At 35.4% G+C, this 20,937-nt stretch overlaps 1 protein-coding gene across 3 annotated transcripts in view; it reads left to right on the top strand.

Annotated features, from left to right (window-relative positions):
* SNTG2 (syntrophin gamma 2) overlaps window positions 1-20,937 on the top strand; it is a 269,806-nt gene that overhangs the window by 202,094 nt on the left and 46,775 nt on the right. For all 3 annotated transcript variants that reach the window (XM_065056001.1, XM_065056002.1, XM_065056000.1), the window contains exons 12-14: window positions 9,149-9,265; window positions 16,109-16,180; window positions 20,485-20,694. In XM_065056001.1, the coding sequence (XP_064912073.1) occupies window positions 9,149-9,265; window positions 16,109-16,180; window positions 20,485-20,694 (399 nt within the window). The remainder of the gene's footprint in view (window positions 1-9,148; window positions 9,266-16,108; window positions 16,181-20,484; window positions 20,695-20,937) is intronic.

The raw sequence follows: 20,937 nt of genomic DNA, 5'->3' as shown, positions 1-20,937 counted from the left end.
TGAAGGATTTGTCAAGAATAAATAGTGACAACCAATCTACTTTACTCCTATGATAGTATAACACATCTTGTGGATGGGTGACAGGCAGTTGCTGCAATGTGTCTTGATTCCAGTAAGGTTTATGACATTTCTTGACATTACAGTATTTTAAGCAAGTATTATACAGAAATAGTTGTACAGTCTTTGTTGGATAATCCAATAATAGGTATTAATAGTTCAGTTTCAAAAGTGACATACTGACTAGAGGGCTTGAGAAGGTCTGCCCTGGATCTGGTTCCCTTGAATACATCCTTTATAGTATGTTACCAAAAGTAAGCCTACTAACTTTGTAGACATGAAGCTTTAAAATGCAGTCTTGCATCATTGAGAATAATCTTGACAGATTGAAGAATGAGTCTGAAAAAGAGGGTGGAAGCCAATTATGGTACAGCACATAAACAAGAGTAATCAAGTATATGTGAGAGGCTGTGGGAAACAACTGGAGAAGTTGTTACTGGAAAATACTTGTATCTGGGGATGTAAATCATTTTAGGGAGGTTTGATCCATCCTTCATCACCTTGCCAGCAGCCATCCTGGATGCCCCTGACTGCCCAAGTCAGTCAGATAGAGACAGTCTTAGAAACAACAGATTTATTGTTATGGTTTATTATTATGAAGTATTTTTTGAAGTATCAGTTTGCAGGTATGAGGCTGATCAACAGGGACCTCCATTCATATGGTTTACCTTATATTCCCTTTTTCCCCATTTTTCCCCCTTCCAAGTAGGCAATGCACCAACCTTTTACTGTTTCCCCACTGGCCCTTATTTTGTGTGATTTTTAGATGCCTATTTAGTTATTTCAGACTTAATATATGATACCATCACCACTGTCAGTAAGTCAGTACCCCTTTTTTCACTATCTTTTGACATTCTTCACATAAGGGGAGTTCCTGATAACTTGCTTTTCATATATTTCACCTGCTAGTTTATCCCATTATCATCTTATTAATTTAGTCCAGGGCTTGAGCTGGCCAACCAACTTTTCCTTTTGCACTGTGTGCAATGGTCAGCTGTTTCCCACATTGTCACCTTGTCGGTTTAGCATCAGGCCGGGGCTGGCCATGTACCCACATCCCATAACAATCAGTGTACTTTATGGCTGTTGAGAGAGGCAAGAATCACCACATGAGTTACTGTAAGACATGCTGGGTGTTCCTGCTGCTGTAAGGCAGGAGTTCTGTGTCTGATTTTGTGTGCTATGTTTCTGAAAGGACATTGACCAGAGGTTTTCTGTGGCCTGTGTCGAAAGAAAGACACAGAGTGAGGCATGAAAGAAATATTCAGGAATTATAACTTTGTGCTCAGAGAATAACATGTGAGAAGAAGCAAGGAATAGTGCCACACAGGCTGCACATTCTTGTTTGTGGAACTGAATAATCTTTTTTTACTCTTCCAGTCAAAGGTCAAAATCATTTGAGTTTTTAATGGATAGGCCAAAAAAACGTCTTAAATTGTGGTTACAAGACTGATTCATGTTTGACATGAGGAATAGACTTCCTCATCACTCATAAAGATAATAACATGCTGAATAGATTGTTGAGAGACATTACAAAGTCTCAGTTACTGGAGATCCTTAAAATATTAAGGAAGCATTTTTTTTTTTTTTAAAAAAAAGGTATCATGGGTACTGTGTGTTTGGAGGGGGTAAGGTACTAAATTTCATAGAAGCCTCTTCTCCGCTCTGTTTTTGTTAATTATATGATCCTAATTCTGAATAAGGCAGTTTTCAAACATGGCGGGGGGTTTGCATTGTTCATCTTAACAGCACTGCTGCCCAGGTATGCCATGAACACATTTGCTTGGCTTCATGCTGCAGAATAAAAGAAACCCTGCACATTAATTATTTTTTTTTCTTTTTCTCAAAAACAGTGAAAAACCTTTTAAAAATACATCATATAACAGAAAAATTACTTTCTCCTAATGGCTATTCTGGAAAAGTTAGATTCTTGCAGACTGTAATTTTACAATTTCCACCTGTAGAAAGGGAGCAAGATTAAATTCCCTTAAGAATAAAGAGACTATTTACAGATATAATTGAGATCTCGCTTGGTAATTGTTTTATCTTTATTTATATGGGAGGCCAGTTATGCAGTTCCTAATAAAATTGGCTTGGTGTGCTTCAGAGATTTTTTCTGGGACCTCAGGTCTTCCACTTAAAAAAAACTTACTCTAATGGAAGAAGTACCACTTTAAAGCACTTTAACTTTTTAACTTTTTCACCTAGTCAGTTAGCTAATATGTAGTGCCTCTGTGAGGTAAATAACTATTACTACCATACTGATTTTAAAGACAAGCAAACTTAAAAAAAAAGAAAAAAAAAAAATCTGGATATTCACCGAACTCAGCAAAACCAATAAATACATAATAGAATTCTTAAAACAGTAGTTGCATTTCTGAACATATTTCATGAAGTCTCACTATTATTTATAAAACAAGTATGTTCACAGTATGTTCATGGTATTTGTATGTCCCATTTTAATGAAGTAGTTTATATTACATTACTCTTTGAAGTTGTAAGACTTAAAAACGTTGCATTCTAGAAACTCTATAGAATGTGTCAGGCAAAGGAAAACTATTCCTATTTAAGAAAAAATGTACAAGAGTGTATCTAAGCAGTGTTTCTTACCCTAACATGTTGGCCCCATCTTCCAGCATTCAGCTGGGTCTGTGATGTCTCTGCCAGTGAGTGGCACAAGGCAATTTGGTCTTTGGTGAAGACTCACAGTCTCTGATTAAGCTGCCTTCCTGAGCTCCCCTTAGCTGTAAAAATATATATTTATATTAAAAAAAAAATAATCAACAACTCTGCTTTATTCTCCCTTTCTTTGTATATTTCTGTCTTGTGGGTTGTGAGAAAGATTTTAAAGTACAAAATTGTCTCCAAAGGCATCTGCTCTTCACAGCTTTTAGAACCCATTTTTTTTCCATTCAATATTACAGAACTGTGATTTCGCTGGATTACTACTATGAGATCAGTCCTTCTTCAGGATTATTCTCTAATTAAAATTATGTTAACATATTTTTAAGCAGAATTATCATTTTATTGATTGGGGCATAACATGTAGAAGGAAGCTGAGACTGAGTTTCTCTGAGGACTCTTGCAACAGCTATAGCAAAACAGCTATGGTTTGAAAGGTTTGGGTTTTTTTTTTCCCAAACTGCAAAAGAAAAAATTTGAGCCTTTATTTGGTGAGGAGGACAATATCTTGTTAGGTGTATTTTATTGTTGTTATAAGAAGGATTTGTGTTTTCCATTTTTATTTAGTTTGTTTCATTCCTGGTGCACAAGTAGTTCTGCTGATTTAGTATAAGGATACATAGCCAATAAGGCAACTTACTGGTACCTGTCTTCAAGAGTGAGTTTTACGTTTTGGATCCTAACTTGAACAAGAAGGCTATTATGAGAAGAGGTGAGTGGCACAGCTGCAATTTTCCCAGCCTCCTTGTTAAAACAAGCAAATGAAATGGAGAAACAATTATCACTACCCAAAAGGACTCAGAATCCAAATTTTGCACGGGCAGCCAATTCCTTGGAAGATACATGAATTCAGATACATACCTGGCTTCATTGTTGCCTTTGGGTTAGTGTGGACATGTTGCTATTTGTGGTGTTCGTACTGTGCCCAGCTTGGATTTATACATTTCATTCTTGAGCTGAAGCACATAAAACACTTGAGTTTTGTAATTTCCAAGTTCTTCTGTAGTTTCATCTCTAAAATGTTATGTTTTAAATATTCGCCATTTGGACATAACTGAATCTAATTGATGTGCTATGGAAACAATTAATATAACACAATAAAACTGTTAGCATTCCTTTTTTTTTTCTTTTTTTTTAGTTAGTAATTATGTTTCTGTAAGAACTGCCTTTTTTTTTTCTTCCCCAATACCTGTACTTTTCAAAACATTCAGTCTACTACTTGCTTTGGAAAAGAAGAAAAAAAAATCGCTCAAACTACCTCAAGATATACTTCTCTTTGCTTTCTTAATTTTGTATTGTTCCATGATATGACACTGGTTCTTAACTTGCAGGCCAATCTGGCATCTGTTGTACATTCTTATCCCACTTTAATTACATAAGTGTACCCATCTGTTCTGACATTTCATACATCAGAGATCTACTTGATTTTCTTTCTTCATTTCCCTCTGGAGTGTTTTGCGTCATTTACTTTTCATAACTATTTAACTAAAAGTGCTATATACAAAATGTACTGATTGCTTTATTAAATGTAACACATGTTAAGTTTCCAGTCATTGCAGCATCTGGATTCTTTATCGCTGAAGAAAACCAATAACTGCAAATAAGAACTTTCATTTATCTGCTATGATTGGATTACATTTTGTTAGTGACTTGTTTTATCTCCTCATAATGAGTGCGATTGCTCATTTCGTTTGTATAGGAACATTTGGAAAGTGTATTAGTATGTATTAGAAACTTAATAATACATTGATGATGTATGGGTAATTTTCCAGATGCGTGGGTCATTTTCCATGCAGTTTCAAAGAGCAGTTTCAAATTGATCATGAAATATGGGAATAAAATGGTGGAAGCATTGCTGAGAATGGGACAGCTTGTGGTGTTATGCCTTATGAGCACTCCTTAAAATTTGAAATGGCAGATTTCAATCCAAATAACAGAACAGTTTTTATCCCAGAACTAATATCCCCACCCACATACTGAGAACCAATTTGGTTTAACCCCAGCTGGCAATCAAAACCACAATAGCTGCGCGCTCACACCCCAACACCACCCATCAAGTAGGGGAGACAATTGAAAGGCAGGGGAGAAACTCACGGGCTGATATAAAAACAGTTTAATAAAATAACAAAATACTACTACTCCTACTACTAGTAATAACATATAAAATGAAGATAAAATATAAAATAAATCATGCTCAATGCAATTCCTCATGAGCTCTGTCCATGCCAAGCAGCCAGTCCCAGGAAGATAACAGCCTGGTCCTGAACTGCTGAACCCAGGGGAGAGCAAAGAGGCCAAAAAGGCAGAAGGGGCCAGAGGCCAGCTGAAAAATGGCAGAACAGCAAAAGGCAGAACAAAAACTAACCAAACTAATGGAACTCCTGAACAGAAACTCAACTGGAACAGACCTGAAACGGAGCAGGGTCTAAACGGTCAGAAACCCCCAATACCATTAAATATGAAGCATGAGGCTAATGGCATGGAATATTCCAAGGTCTGTCCCGTCTGTGCCCCCATCCCAGCTGCCTCAAAGCTGCAGATTGGAGGCCCAGAAAGACCTTGGTCTCCTAGACAGCAGCTAAGATATCAGAAAGTTCTTACATTCTGTTCCCTCTAACTCAAAAACACTGCAAAGTTACTTGAAGAAAATATTAACTCTATCCCAGGGTGGTATCTTATTATTCTCAAACTAAATCCAAACAATGACCATGCTAGCTGTGAAAAAGAGGAGTTTCTAAATGCATGAAGAGAATTAACTTGCTTTCAGTCAAACCAGCACACTCTTCTAGCTGTTTTTCTTCCTGAATGTATATATGCGCTGAGATTTCTATCAGTATTCTGCAGAGATACTCTTCTCCAAATTTTAAACTGATCTACAACTCTGCTACTTGTTGAATTTTTCCACATCTTCATTTAAAAAAGTGGAACAAGTTTATAGAGGCCTTCATTTTACAGGTGTCTTTTAGAAAGTTCAGGAAATGCCTCAACATTTTGTTTACCAGCACTTTTAATACTTAGTTGTTTCATGGTTCTAACACACAAACTGTAATCTTGGGATTTAAAAGACCTTTGGAAGGGCTTGTTTTGTTTTGTCTTATTTTTGTTTTGTTTTGGTTTTTAATGACCTTGAACTATTATATACCAGCTAGTTTTTACAGATACGTTTTTATTTTCTTTTGTAATATATAAATCAGACTATTTTTTTCTTATTTCTACTGTGAGGTATATAATTGTTTCTTTATTCCACAAATTATGTAGACAATGCAAAGCTAGGTAATGGTTTTAAAGAAAATTGAAAAAAAACTTTTAATCATTTTCTGATATCTCTTGAGAATTATAATCAAATTTGGGAAAAAAATAAGTGTCAATTTATATTTTTTAAGGGTTCTAAGCCTTTCTCTTTGCTTTGATGATCTATCATTTGGGGTTTTTTTCTGATTGGAGTTCTTTTTTCCTGTAATTGGAGTTTTTGTTAGTCATTTCAATCAAGCAGAGTAAGATTCAGTGCATTGTATTCAAAATGTAACTGAAGTATTGCTATTCGGTTTCGTTTAGACTTTGATGAAGTGGAATGAATAGGTGACCTTATCACAGTCTATATAGCTCAAGAGTGGTATTACAATGTTGTCATTCTTATTGTTCTTGTAATTATGTTTTTTGTTGTTGTTGCTGTCTGAGCTTGAGAGATTTCAGCATAGAGAACAGGTTAACATGGAGTTTATAGCTGTTAATAATTATAAAAATCTGTTTATTGTGTGCTGAAGGGTATACTTCAAACCAAGTCTCTTGATTCTGAACTGCCACAGGTAGACTGGTCACAGTATAGTGTGATTGCAATAAAAATAATAACAATACAGTTCTGTTTCAGTAAAACACTTAGAACACATGCCCAAAACTGTGTCTGGAGCTAATTAGAAAATGCTGTCTTGTGTTCATAGCTAAATACATACTCAAGAGACCTATCCAGAAGATTAAGTATTACACTAAATCAAGGCTTCAACATTTGGTGCTCCTATCGCATCTTGCAGCCATAGACAAGAATACAACAATGACAGGGCCTTCACACGAATTCCATAAAATAAGTAAAGGAAATTATTCCTATTTCACAGACGGAAACCTTGGACAGAAAGCACACTTTACTTCAGTTAGAGAAATTCAGTGCCCTTTTTCTAAATTTAGAATTTTATTCAAAGAAAGTACAGTTGTCTTTTGCACTACTGTTGGCACTTAGGACCAGTGCTTACAGACCAACCTGTGGTTTCTGTCAACTAAATAAATCAAGTTTTTCCTGTAAATCACGTGTGTATTCTGAAGTGCAAACACAATCTCAACAAGTGGAGAACCTCAACAATCTCAACAAGTGGAAGTCTTCTGATACCATTCTGCCCTGATTTTCAATGAAGAACTTCACATTTTCCTTCTTTTAATACGTTAAATGAACATCTATGGTTTGCAGCAAAATATATAGTTTTCTTTCTCAGAAAATGTCATGTTTGCTTTAAAATATGATGTTCAGTGAATGACCTGAGCACTTTATCTGTGACTTAGTTTTGCTCTTTGACTTTCTGGATAATTCCAAAATTATTTGGTGAGTGCTGCTGTAAGAATAAATGGTGAAGATAATGATAAGGAACAAAAAAAAACATAGAAATCCACATCCTTTGCTTATCTACTTATCAATTTAATCAGTAAATTACATTTTCAGTAAAGATTTTAATACTGTTAGAGGTTAATAAATTATGTCCATTTGCAAGACAGCAAACATGACTTTATGAATGTAAAGGAGAATATTGTATTTTTTGTTCCCTGCAATTTGGACATTATTCTTTTTGTCTGGATTATTTGATACTATATTACCATGCTGATCAATTCAATATATAATATAATTTGTAGTAGATTGTCAAAAATACTATAGTATATTTTGTTAAAGCAAAGAAGTGTCTGAACATCCTATTTTTAAACCTTTGCTGACTAGTATGGAAACAATTTTTTTGTGAGAGTTATTAAATTTACACAATACCAAAGTGAGAATCAGAAAAGCGACTGTATTTATTGTGCTGTTCCTTGGATCTCCTTTAAATGTTAATGCTGGAGCTTGGTAAAAGAGCAAAGAGAAGGTTTATCTGGCTCAACATATTGATTTACTACTTATTTCTAAATAAGTTGATTGCTAAGAGACATAATTGTTACATTAAGTAACAAAATTAGAAAACGTGAGATTTTCATGATACAAGAGCATGAGTATGCATTATACTATCAGCTACTCGTTGTCCATTCTTTCCACCTTTGTGCTCTGTTGCTAGTAGCTACAGGTTCACACACTGGGCTTTCAGAAGAAACGCATTCCTGAGATCATCACGTATTTCCCAAATCTACCCGTAGAATGAAAATAATGAATGCCTTCTTCAGTCTGTGCCCACTGACTTCCAGCAAAGCTCTGCAGGCTCAGTATATTCACAAGTGCTAAGACATTTCTGCCGCCTGTAATTCAGTATTGTCCATAAGTGTAGCCTTAATTGAAAATGAGCAAGCTTATCAATAAAAGATATACAATCAGATTGGTGGATCACTCTAGATTTGAGTACATGTTTCATGGGCAGTATGTTTCTCTTACTGTGTGCAAAATGAAGCCTGTATGTTTATGTTTCTTATTTTTGGTAGGTAAGCACATATACTACTACCACATCATGGCATTATTCCTTTATATTAACCTCAAAAGGGAAGCATACAGTCTTTTTTTTTTTTCTTGAAATTAATTTATTTGAAATATTAAGGCATGTGTTGCAATACTGATAGAACAAAGTTATGTAACAACTGAATTTGACATTTTATTCTATGAGAAGAAAAATCATCATGAGATAAAGTGTATGTAAAAGTATATAAACTCTGAAAAAAAGCTGATGTGACAACATTTCGTTAACAGTGGCAAACATGAGCATACAGAAAGCTGTTTGATTTCACATAAATCTAGTGATTTGTTCAGATGGATTTCTTTAGAGTCACATATAGCAGGAGTTTCAGTATGTCCAAGTTTTGACTGTGCTATTGATTATGTAGGACCATGTTTTTTATAAGTTGCTGACTGAACTGTTTCAGTATACTTAGAATTTTTACTGGCTCAGGTGGGGATCTACTGAGACATACATAGGTGGCTTTTAGAATGGTGATTATTTCAGATAAGAGTCAACCTGTGCTCCAAGTTTGAGTCTTCTCAAGGATTTCTGACACACTGGCATGACACCAAACACTTCAAGAGTACAGTATTGGTGGGAAAGCAAACGTGAAGAAGGGGATGATGCATCCTATTCTAATATGATCCCTCTCCCTTGTGAAAAGGCTCAACCTATTCAGATACATCTTATGCTTCACTGAAAAATGAGCTTTAACTTTCAGTTATTTTCTTTTACAGGTCATACATATGGGATGGGTAAATGAGAGACTTGAAGGAACTGATTCATCTCAGCTTTACAAATACAAATTTCTGGCACTGAAGGGTTCATCCTTCTACATTTTCAGCACTCCACCGGTAAAAAAAAAAAAAAAAGTGATATTATGTCTGGGTTTGTTTTTTCTTACTGAGCAAAGTTATCAGCTGAGATTTCAAAAGCAGTTAAAGCCATAGATGTCACCAAATTTGAGTAAGCTTTAAATATTTAACCTCTTGCAAGGTCCTCTGAAAATCTTACTGTACCTGGATAGTTCAATGAATTCCTAATAGGTAAGTAGTGTTTTACTTTTGAAACTTGTTAAGTTCGGATTTTTCTGTGGTGGGTTACACCCAATATTTCTTATCTTACATTTAGTCTAAGGTATTTTGTAGATGTAATGAGTTGGTAGTTACTCTGTTTTCTGATAGACAGATAAACCATAAAAACCTCCATCCATAGGATTAGTAGATACTTGTGGATTTTGCAAGAGATTGAACTGTCACAAAGAATCCAATGCTGTGTACAGTTTAAACAAGTCATATCATCTTGCTTTGATAATTTACATAGCTAGTAATAAGAATTTTATTTCACAACAGATGACTTATCTAATACTTATCTAAAAATGCTAATAAAAATTAATTTAAAAAATGAAAGAGAAAGGAGCTGTAGAATTCTGCACTCTTTAAAAGTGACCCATACTTACCACATAGTGTTTTTTTAATCCTTTTTTTTCTGGAGCCTTTGTTTTAAACAATGAAAAAGAGAATAAAATATGGAATTAGAATGCAATTTCAGTTATACAGCTTCCTTACAATTTTCCTCAGAAGGTGGTCAATATCCCAGTTTTTTCAGCTGAACCAAAGAAAATCTGTCCTTTACCTGTGTACCATCTGCAGTACCTTTGGGAAGTACATACACTTCTAACCTTATATGAGAATAACCTTAATGAGAAGCCATCAGTAACATTTTCTCTTTATGTAGGTTGAAATTGTAAATCCAGTGATTCCTGCTAACATCAAGCATTTTTAAATGGCCAAGCAATACTACTCTTTCTAAAATGAGACAGCACATCTGGGAAAAGGTTAAGTTTTTTTCCCCTCTAAAAAATTATTTCCCTGTATGTTAAGTCAAACTAAAATTTTATTCAAGTTCAATTATCCAATTAAAATGCAAAAAATCCCCCCAAATATTAAAGAAATAAACAACACACTACATGAATGCTTTTCCTTTATGAATGCTAATTATTGTTTTCAGACCTGTTATTGAAGAAACGGTTTAGATATAATTAAAACTATCCTTCTACATGATAACAGTTGAGGATAAACTACTTCATTTATCATGTTCAGCACTCTACTAAGAACAGACAAGTAAGGGTGAATATATTATGGTATTTGTACCACGTTACTTGCCAGTATCTATTACACTCTGTTACGTTTCTGCACTTTTTTTTTTTGGTAGAAATTGTGGCTTTTCAAAAAAAATGAGCAAAGGGGACCCCTTTGGTCAATGTGTTACATCACCCCAGTATTCAGATACACCAGTAAGTGTGACAGAGCCTATAAATCATAAAACCTGTTGACCAGTTTTCTTGCTATTTAGTCATTCCACAGATGTTTTAAATCGGGCAAAAAAATAAAACAGGAAATTGGCAGTTTCCAGCAGTCACCCACGTGGAGAATTCAAGCCTGGATCTAAAGCCACACTTTGAATATGATTATCAGTGCCCTGAGGGTACCTCCCACTTTAACTGTCCCTGACCTTCTTCCTTGGAGCTCCCTCCACCCTTCCCACAGCCCAGGACCGCATTGGGGCTTCGCCAGGGCTGTCAGCTCCTGCCCCAGCAGCACAGCCAGCTGGTCTCCAGCTCCCCACAGCCCTGCCCTCTCAGCCATGCCCCCAGTGAGCCAGGCGTACCTGTGGGCCACAGCCCGTTCCTGACCCCAGGGAGGTGCTTGGTGCCCAGAGCTGGGACTGCCTCCAGTCCCAGGGGCTGGGGAAATGCCCTGGGCCTGGCAGGGATGGAGATAACTGTCTTCATAGCAGCCCATATGGCAGTGGGTTTTGTATTTGTGGCTCAAACAGCACTGACACACTGGGCTGTTGCTGAGCTTTGCTTACACAGTGTTTCTGTTTCTCACACTGCTCACCCTGGGGGTGGGCAAGAGGTTGGGAGGGGACACTACCAGGACAGCTGACCCAAAGAGGCCATACAGGATATTATGTACCATAAAATGTCATGCTCAGCAATAAAAAATGGGATTTGGTCTTCAAAAGTAGCCATTGCTTGGAAACTGGCTGGCCATCAGTGTGCTTGGGGTGGGCAGGGTGTGATCGCCTTTGCATCACTTGTTTTTTTCCTCTTTCTATATCTTATTTAACTGTCCTTATTTTGACCCATGAGTTTTCTTGATTTTGCTTTTCATGTTCTCTCCCCCATCCTGCTGCGGGGTGTCAGGGAGGTAGCGAGTGGCTGTGTGGTGCTCAGCTGTTGGATGGGGTCAGCCCAGTACAGGGCAATGGGATGGGCCCTGCCTGGTGGCCAGGGAGCCACCAGCCCACGCTGTGCACTAACACTGGTTCCGTGTCACATATCCCAGCTCTGTAGGTGGAAACACGAGTCCCCACACAAAGCCACACACAGAGCTCTTTCGCTATTGCTAGAGATATTTAGTAGTACTCTTCTACCACTTCTTCCACTGACTTTTTTACTATATTAAAAATTTTAAAATTGATCATTCTGTCACAAAAATACAGATGTTTTAACTTGCATGATCCTTAGAAGATATGAGTTTAACGTTATTTTTTTAAGACATACTTCTATGATGGTCCTGCTATTTGCATACTCAATCAATGTAGTGTATCAGTGTATCAATGTAGTGTGTGCACAGAGTAGATGACCTACAAGTCATGCAGTTATCTTTATTTGTAATGGCCTTACCCATAGCTTTACAACTGCTTGTAACAGCATCTGGTACAATTTCTACTCTTTTTCTGTTTCATTGTGTGTAAAAGATTATATGAGTGTAAATACAGCTGCTAACTTTCATAAGAATGGAAGACATTGTTACCCATTGGCAAAAATAAATAAAGTTGTGGAAAAAATGTTGCTATTATAATATGAAAAAAAATTACTATGGCAAATAATATTCTATTTATACTCCATTTTAACAATATCTCAGATGGTGTTTCCAAAAATGTAGAATCTTCACCGTAGAAAGAAATATCAAGAACTATATGATTAACAATGAATGATCTTTCTGCATTCCTAAAGTGGCTTATCTGACTGTATTTAAGTAATTTACAGGTTTTGTTTACAGATTGCTATATTAGAATCATGACATATTTCTGAAAATTGCACATGTGAAAAACACCATTGCAGAAATAGAAATTATTCTTCTGTCAATGTTACTATACAAGCACCATTTTATTGCATTTCAGAAGCATCTAATTTCTGTCAATTTTCAGATCTTGAAAAAGATCTGAATTCATACCCAAGAAGAAATTGGAGAGACATTATTCAAAACTGTCACGCAAAACCAAACTATTTTTTATGTCATTGAAAATTTCTAGAAGATTAAATGTTTTGGTTTTATAGAACATGTGCTGTATGTGGTTGAGGATCATATTGTTTGATTTTTTCATGTCTTTCTCATAGTTCAGTGTGATTTTTAAACTCTAGTCTTAAAGTAGCCATATCTTTAGAGCTGCTATCTTACCTTTAATTACAAAACTCTTTTTTCAACATGATTAAATAAATAGTACTGAAGAGTTTTACGTGACGGCAGCTGGACATTCCCTGCATATGCTGCTTATAGTTTTAAGAAAAGGAATAAATACAAGAATAACGTGAAAGTAACATAAATACTTCCACCTTTGAAAGGCATTACAGAGAAAAAAAGCTTGCATAATCTAATTAGCACATGAACAATGCTTTGAATGTTAGAAAGTACTGCTAGGTAAGTTCTAAATACTTGTATTTGTAATTTACATTGTACATAATGTCACTGTAACGTATTTGGAAAGAGCTGGCAATGAACTGGAGGGCATAGACTTAGCTGTGAATGCTTTTGGTGAACTTTCTAACTTTGCATGCAAGTCTTTATTTATTTTGTTCACATATTTGCTAGGATCTGACTGCTCTTCAGTGTGTGTTTTGTACCATTGTGTTTGAGTTGTTTTGGATGTCTTCAGCTTCTTATGCTGCTGTATTGTAGTTGGTCTCAAGAACATTTCTTGATTTTTTTTTTCCTTTTCAGTATATTTTAATTATTTTTTAAAAATATACTTGGCTCCTGTTTTCCACTGAAGAGTGAAGAGGCCAGTGAAATTAATTACTCTTGACATTAAATTATTCATCGTTTTCTCAGGCCTTTTTAGTACTTCTGGGTGGGTTGGATGCTTCTGTGTCAGATAATGCTGCATTCTCTGTATTCCAGTAATAAGTATTACCACCACTTCATTGATTTTTTTCCTTAAGTTTTAGTCATTAAATGGATTCCTTTTTTAATATATATTGAGGGGAGTACTGGAGATTTGTAGAATAAGATTCAGTGTTCATATAAATTCAGAGAGTATGCTTTGTTCTCTTTGACTTTAGTGAGTTTTGAAGTATGATTCTCTTTTACATGCTCTCCGTGTTTACTTCTTATTTCTAGTCAACCCTTTAGTGCTGGTCTCTGAACAGACATGAAAGTCTTTTGCGCCTGTTGTATAATTGCAGAATTCTCTTCTAGGGGGTAACTGCTTTTCAGCTTGTTGTTTACTACTTTTATGTGTCAAAATGAACTGAACTTTATTGTTTTATCTCTATTTTAAGTCTCAACTTTTTAAAGAAAAGTCAATGATTAACATGCACATTTAAAGCTAAGTATATGTGGAATATGAGCCTGAACTGAAATCACTTGGTCTAAGTAAAACTAGATTTTAATATCTTGTTCATTTTTGGAAATCTACTGTAATGCTTGTTTTTTAAACACAAGGAACTTAAGGACACTCATGCTAAAGTAAAAAGTACTTCTGCAACACTTAGCACTTTTGTAACTCTACATATTTATTTCAGTCTCATTATGGACTTAAAATTGTAACTTCAGGCTCCTATCTTTTCTGTCTTTGGTTATTTTTATTATCTCTGTGGTCAGCTCAGTGTTATTTGTGAGTTTACAAATGTTGTATTTTAGATTATTTCTGAAAGGATTGATACAGGCAAGTATGTACAAAACCAAGTAATTGATATGTCACATAATGCATTGACTTAGCTAAGGAGTTGGTCTTCCAATTATAATAATCACATTCACCTTCTGTTGGTCATAAATTCATGTGTTAGACAAACAAGGATTAAAGTGGAAGTTCAGTGAATGCTAATTGGTACTTTCATGTGTTTTGACACTGGTTTTGACACTGTTAGAACTAAATTCATATGAATGAATGTATGTCTCATTAAGTGACCCATTCTGAATATACCTTTTTTGAAACATTTTTCCAATGCTTTACTAAAAAATAATCTTGTCATGCTAAAATAAACCAAATAAATTGCAATATATAGAATAACTACAGAAACAATTCCAAGGGGATATATGAGAAAGACTTTTTTATTGCTTAAGGAATGTATTTCAGTATCTCAGTTATCTTAGTTAGCTATCATTACCCTGTTATTAAATGTGGGGTAATGGAAAAGTCTGCAAGAAATGGAAACTTCCTTTAAAGCAAATGAAGGGTAATGCACTGTTTTGTGAACTTTTCTGATTCCTTCCAGCTTTTCTCATTGACTATATGATCGTTTGTGATTTTTTTAAAAAGCAATGGAGTATATAACAATAACATTTTAAACTTAGACATACCATGATAGTTCTGAGAAAACTATAAATAATGTCAGCTGTCTCTTTGGATTCTAGAGCCCCTTTGTAATATGTTTGTTTCCTCTCCTTAAAATCCTTCTCAACATGTTCTCCTGATGACCTTGCACATCGAGATATTCAGACTGTTTCACTCTTGGCTTTAAGTATGGTAGCCTTTTTCTGACATACACAGTAAAAGAAAATCTTGGCTTATATAGGTGCTGACAGTTCTCATCATCACTAGCTACCTCTGCTGAAAAAGTCATGAGAGGTTACAGAGAGCCAAAGGATGAAAGAAATGCACAGGATAATGGGGAGAAGGCTGACATATTCAGAGGGAATTTAATGGCACAGCAGTGGCACTGTTGTCCATGGTAGCATCATTAATAGCAGCAAAGAACCCCAACAGTTTAAATTAATGTTCAGGAATCAAAACAAATTATATGAGCAAATGAAAGTCCAGTCATGTCTCAACAGCGTTTAGGTTATAGATTGTGTTACTCAATTCAGTTCCACAAACAGCATATTAAGTTGGGGCTTATGCTTTTTATTTTGTCTAACCAGTAACAGGAATGATGGATTCTGCTGCTTTCAACTGAGATTAAAAAGAATCTTTCCCTTCGAGAAATTCAAGACCAAATAATGAACCAGCCACTTTTCTAGGCAGTAAACCATATTTTACAAGACACGTGAAGATCCCTTTTGAGAATCAACAGTAATGGGCAAAAACCTGTATTATTTATTTTCTTTTCAAAACAGCCACCATGTGGGTTCTCTATGTTAGCGTATTGATAATTAAATATCCTTACTTAACTCACCACAGAGATGATAAAGAGGTTTCCATCATACTGTAGTAATAACGGGGAAAAAGTCAATTAAACTATTTTATACTTTTTATTTATAGTAAGACTCCTGTAGATGTTGTTTCTGTAAAAACTGAATGCTATTTGACAGTCTTTTCTAAATGCTGGATATTAAATGTAGTACCGTGCCTATATTTAAAACATCCAGTAGAATAACGATGGGTGAAATCTTTAATTTTTTTTTCATCTGTACATGTTTTTAGAATAAAGAATGTGTTGTTAATATTTTCTTTTGATATTATAGGTAAGCACACTAGACTGGGTACGAGCTGAAAAAATCTATAACCTCTGTGAGGTTCTATTTAAAATTCACAAGGTAGGTTTCCCAACAATTACAATGATATTATTTAGTAAAGCAAGCTTGCCTTTTCCTGTTAAAGATAAGCTCAAGTTAGTAGTAAATTGGAACAGATTACATTCAAATAGTTTATCTGTTAAAAAAAAAAAAAAACAAAACTATTTGAAATGGCTAGTGCATTAGCTATGCAACTATAAGAGACTATTGAAAATGAATTAAGCTCCAAGTGAGCAAGTTACTAAAATGCTTCAATAGTGAAGAAATTTTTTCAGTATTAGAACTGGTTGTGTGAAGTACAGGTGAGACATACAACTGAGCATAATAAAACTGGATATTGCGTTTTTCATACTGGCTCAGATTAAGTCAATGTGGTGAAGAATGATTTTGCTGTAATTCCTGGTCTATATTAAAATACTTTATTTAATTTCAGTAATTAGAAGCATAAATTATGTCTTTTTTAGATCATGTGTAGTTTGCAAATATTTTAGTAGGTTTTACATTACAAAAGGCAACATGGTACATTTGTGTACTATAGAATTCTTCATTTTTATCCACCACCTAGAGACAATGTCACGTTTTCTGTTTAGCTTGTCCCAAGCAAGGATTTTGGACAAAACCGTAGCAGTCTGTTTAAATAATTTACTTACAAAAGATATTTTCTTCTAAGTTGCATTAGCTGGACTAATTTAGTTCTCTACCAGCTAGTCAAAAACTGTTTTGCAGATGATGTAAGAATAGATGACAGCCTACTGAACTATGAGAATAAAAACAAACATATAATCAGGAAGAAGAAAAACTGAAAGATCAGTCCCTTCAGATAAAATGCTGTTTCACTAAAAAAGTCCAAATTAGCGTTAGTTCTCAGCAGCTGCTGTCCTTCTCTCTGCTGTTCCTCCTTTGACCATGGACATGGTTGTGGAGAAGGAAGGTTGTTGCTTTGTTACCTGTACAGATCCTGACTTAACATTGTGCCAAAGGAAGACTGTTTAAGTTTCATATCCTAGGAAAGTGCTACTTAAGGCTGTTGGTTTTTTTTTCTGGTGCAACACAGTTCTTCAGGACAGTTCACAGAAGGAAAAGCATAGAGGGGAGTTCTCTGTAGTGCTAAATGACAAAATTCTTCAAAGAATGTGGTGACAGGGAGTTTCCATGCCTTGATTGCTCAAACTACTTGTCCTAGACTGACTTTCAACAACGTGGGCATGTTTTCCTGCACCAGTTTTGTTGACTGTGTTGTTGGTTTTGTTTGTTTTTGCCTGTTTTTCTGTGCCTGAAGCCTGCAGGCACTGGGCAAGGGAGGAATGTTCCCTTCTCTGACAAATGTGGGGAGAGGAAAGTGTGTTGGGCAGTGCCATGCCAGGAAAATAGCAGTCCTGGAATCTGGGACTTGAGCTCAGCTCTGGAGCATGGGCTGCATGAGCAGAAACGTATTTTTCTGTGCATAGCATTATTTTAATGTGACCATGTCTCTAGCTGGGTACATGTGGGCAACTTCAGGTCCTGCCCGTCACTGAGACAGCAGCAAAGAGCAAAGGTTCTGTCCCAGATTATTTGTTCTGTCTCATTAATATTCTTTAAAATTTACTTTTTCCTGATAAATAAGTCAGGCATCAATGAAATATGTGCTCATTATGCATTTTCAAAAGATTTTGCTATGTTTTGGGCTTTGGGGTTTTTTTTCTCCTTCAAATCTTAATATTGATTTGAAACTCAGTCCTTCCTTGAATATTCTGGTAATTTCAACGACAATCTATTCTTAAAGTAAATTCTGTGATACTTTTTCATTAAGAAAAATAAGTGGGAAATAAACACCCAGGATTCAAATCTTTAATGTTCTTGACATTTTAATAACCGAATATTTAATTGCCAGTCTTCATGAATACATTAGCTAAAGTGCAAAAGCTCAAATCCAGTGTTTTAACCTCTTTTCTGTTTGGTATAAATGACACGGCAAACTGAGCAAATCTTAAGATAGAAAAAAGTCTTAAGAGATTGCAGACTGGAAGATGGAGTTCATGTTGTAAAAACTGCCATTTGGGAAGGGTTTTCTTAAGGATTTCCAGAAGCTGGTTAGAACTAGTGCAAAGCTGTGGTGGAGAGTTCTATTGTATATTCTCACAAAAGATGGATTTTAAAGTGAGGTGCACTTATCACTCACATAATTGTAAGCTTCTTATGTATGTTTATTATGACAAAAGAGTTGAAAATGGAAAAGAAGAATCAAATATTGAAATGGCATTTTAAAACAAAATGTTTACTCTATTTTAGATGTGTGTGTGTATACATACTTGCATATAAATACACACTTGCATACACAAACATGCATATACAAATGTGTGAATTAAAATTAATCACATACTAACATATTCATGACACTTAGTGGTAAATATTTACTGGAACTGTTACTGAAAACCTGTATTTATCAGGGGTGAGAATATTAGAGGCATTTTTTAAAGCCATTTGTCTTAAAAAAACATTTTCTTTTCTTTTATTGCTTGGTGTTTTCACACATGACATTTTCACATACAAACTAAAAAATATTAATATAGTAGTCAATGAGCCAGGGTGAGCAGTACTGAGTCTTGAAACAGATGTAGGTGTAATATCTGTCACTCCCTGGCTGCTGAACACCAGATGATATATATGCAGGTATTTTTTTCGGATTCCTTTGCACCAGTCCCAAGGAGTATCATAAAATAACACTGAACTTCCTCAAGACAGTTCTCTCCTCAGGTAGCTCTAGGGCCATTTTTGATGACGAAGTGCTGCAAGCCCTGGTGGCATTGTGTGGTGCTTCTGAGGTGCCCCACGAAACATCCATAGCTTAACAGACCACAACTGAGTAAATTATGTAAAGTTACATTTGCCAGCCTTGTGTTATTCACTAATTCACCCACACAAGCAAAATTTTCAATTTCCATCTGAGTATTTTGATCTTATGTGTGAATATGAGAGCAGTACGCAGAGAAGGGTTTGCTAGTGGACGATTTATTTTCTCTGCTTTTCATTACTAAAACGTAGACCTTCACTGCTGTCCTGTGATGGCAGTTGTGTGTCCATCTAGAGCAGGAGGGACACAAGACCCAGAATATTTCCACATTTATTTTATATCTGTTGGAATGGTTTACGTTACATTTGGATGCTCAAATTCCAGTTGTCTGTTTTCATGTGCATGGAGTTTCAACAACAGCCTCGATAGGCTATGATAGACTATTTAGGGGTTCTGTAAAAATAATTCTTAATCTTCATAAAGCTAATCCTGGCTGCAAGATTCTGTGACTTGGGTGCCACTACAAAGCTGCATTCTGGTCTTTTCAAAGCCACCTATGTCCAGTTAAACGTAACTTTTTTTGCCTCAGATCTGCTTGACTAGAGTCAAGTCTCCTAAACTGAACCTGGAGTGCTAGAAAAAACTCTGCTTGCAGGTCACTTTGGAAAATAAAAAATAATATTCTCTTTGCAAATTACTTTTTTTTGTTTTCTCAGTCTTTTCTGCTCTATGCCATCATAGAGAAATAGAGATAGGAAAAGGCGCTCTCTGATAAATAGAAATTGTAAATTAATATTTTGGAAATTCAGTCAGTGCAAGTACTCAGATGTATAACCAATGGCTTTTTTGTTTAATTTTCTTTTTCTCCATATATGTGCTAATCAGTGAAGTTTTGAAAGACTGGGGAAATTTCTTGGAATATTTTTTTTTCATTTACAAAATATTCTGTTACAGGAATATTTTTTATTATGAAAGATTGCTGTGAAGTTTTTCTTCTTCTTGTTGAAGGTGATGGTAGGATCTCACTTTACACTCCTTGTCTTTGCAGAGCAGCATTGGCAGCTCTTAGGAGACATTTGAAAGCCCGTGTTGTCATTTCCAGAATTAGCCCTTGGGTCCTTGATAAATTACTGCATTCCTTGGTGTTTAGCATATTGGAACCCAATTAGAACATAGTTACATTCTCCTGTTAAGCTGGTACAGAGCTCTCAAATTATATTCAAACAAGCCAGAGATTTCCTTCCTTTTCACTGTAAACAATGTGTTGCTACAAACTCCTTTAAAATTATGTATGTATGTATTGCTTAGGTAACTTTGACAGTATTTAGGAGCAGCAGAAGTAGCTCAGATTACATGAAAGGGTAAAGTGAATAAGAAGCAAAGAGAGAAGTTGCCTTTGAAATTATTACTTAATTCTCAGAACGTTTCTTCAAGATAAGTATTAACACAATGACATAACATATCCAAGTACCCATCACTTACAGAAGACAATGTTGCTTTAACTGTTTGTTTTTGCTAGACGAAGAATCACATACTGAAACATGTCTTTCAGCTCTGGCTTGCTGATGATTGCTGGCTACAAGCAAACTTATATTTAGGTATTCATCAGGACTTTGAGCTTGAAGACCAGAGGCCATATTGTTTCAGTGTTATGGTTGGACATGGCAAGAGTCATTATTTCAATGTAGAGCTGGGCAGCGAGTTGGCAGTCTGGGAGAAATCATTCCAAAGAGCGATTTTCCTGGAAGTTCAAAGGACAGGGGTAAGTAATGAATCATTTAAATCCTGGAGACATTTCATGAGTAGAATAAATATGAAAAATGTTTAGATAATTTGGGTGTTTAATAATTGTATTGATGTGCTCCATGACTAAAGATCTGAGTAGACTTTAATATACTGGAAGTACACTTTACTACACTGGAAGCTTCTAAAAGTTTCATCTTTGCATCAATATTTGTATGTCAATTACTATATAATAACAGTCTGTGAGTGTGTTATGGAAGTT

This window comes from Columba livia, chromosome 3 (genome assembly GCF_036013475.1).
Source record: "Columba livia isolate bColLiv1 breed racing homer chromosome 3, bColLiv1.pat.W.v2, whole genome shotgun sequence".
Lineage (NCBI taxonomy): Eukaryota > Metazoa > Chordata > Aves > Columbiformes > Columbidae > Columba > Columba livia.
The sequence above is the reverse complement of the archived record's forward strand: the minus strand, read 5'-3'. Positions and strand labels throughout refer to the sequence as shown.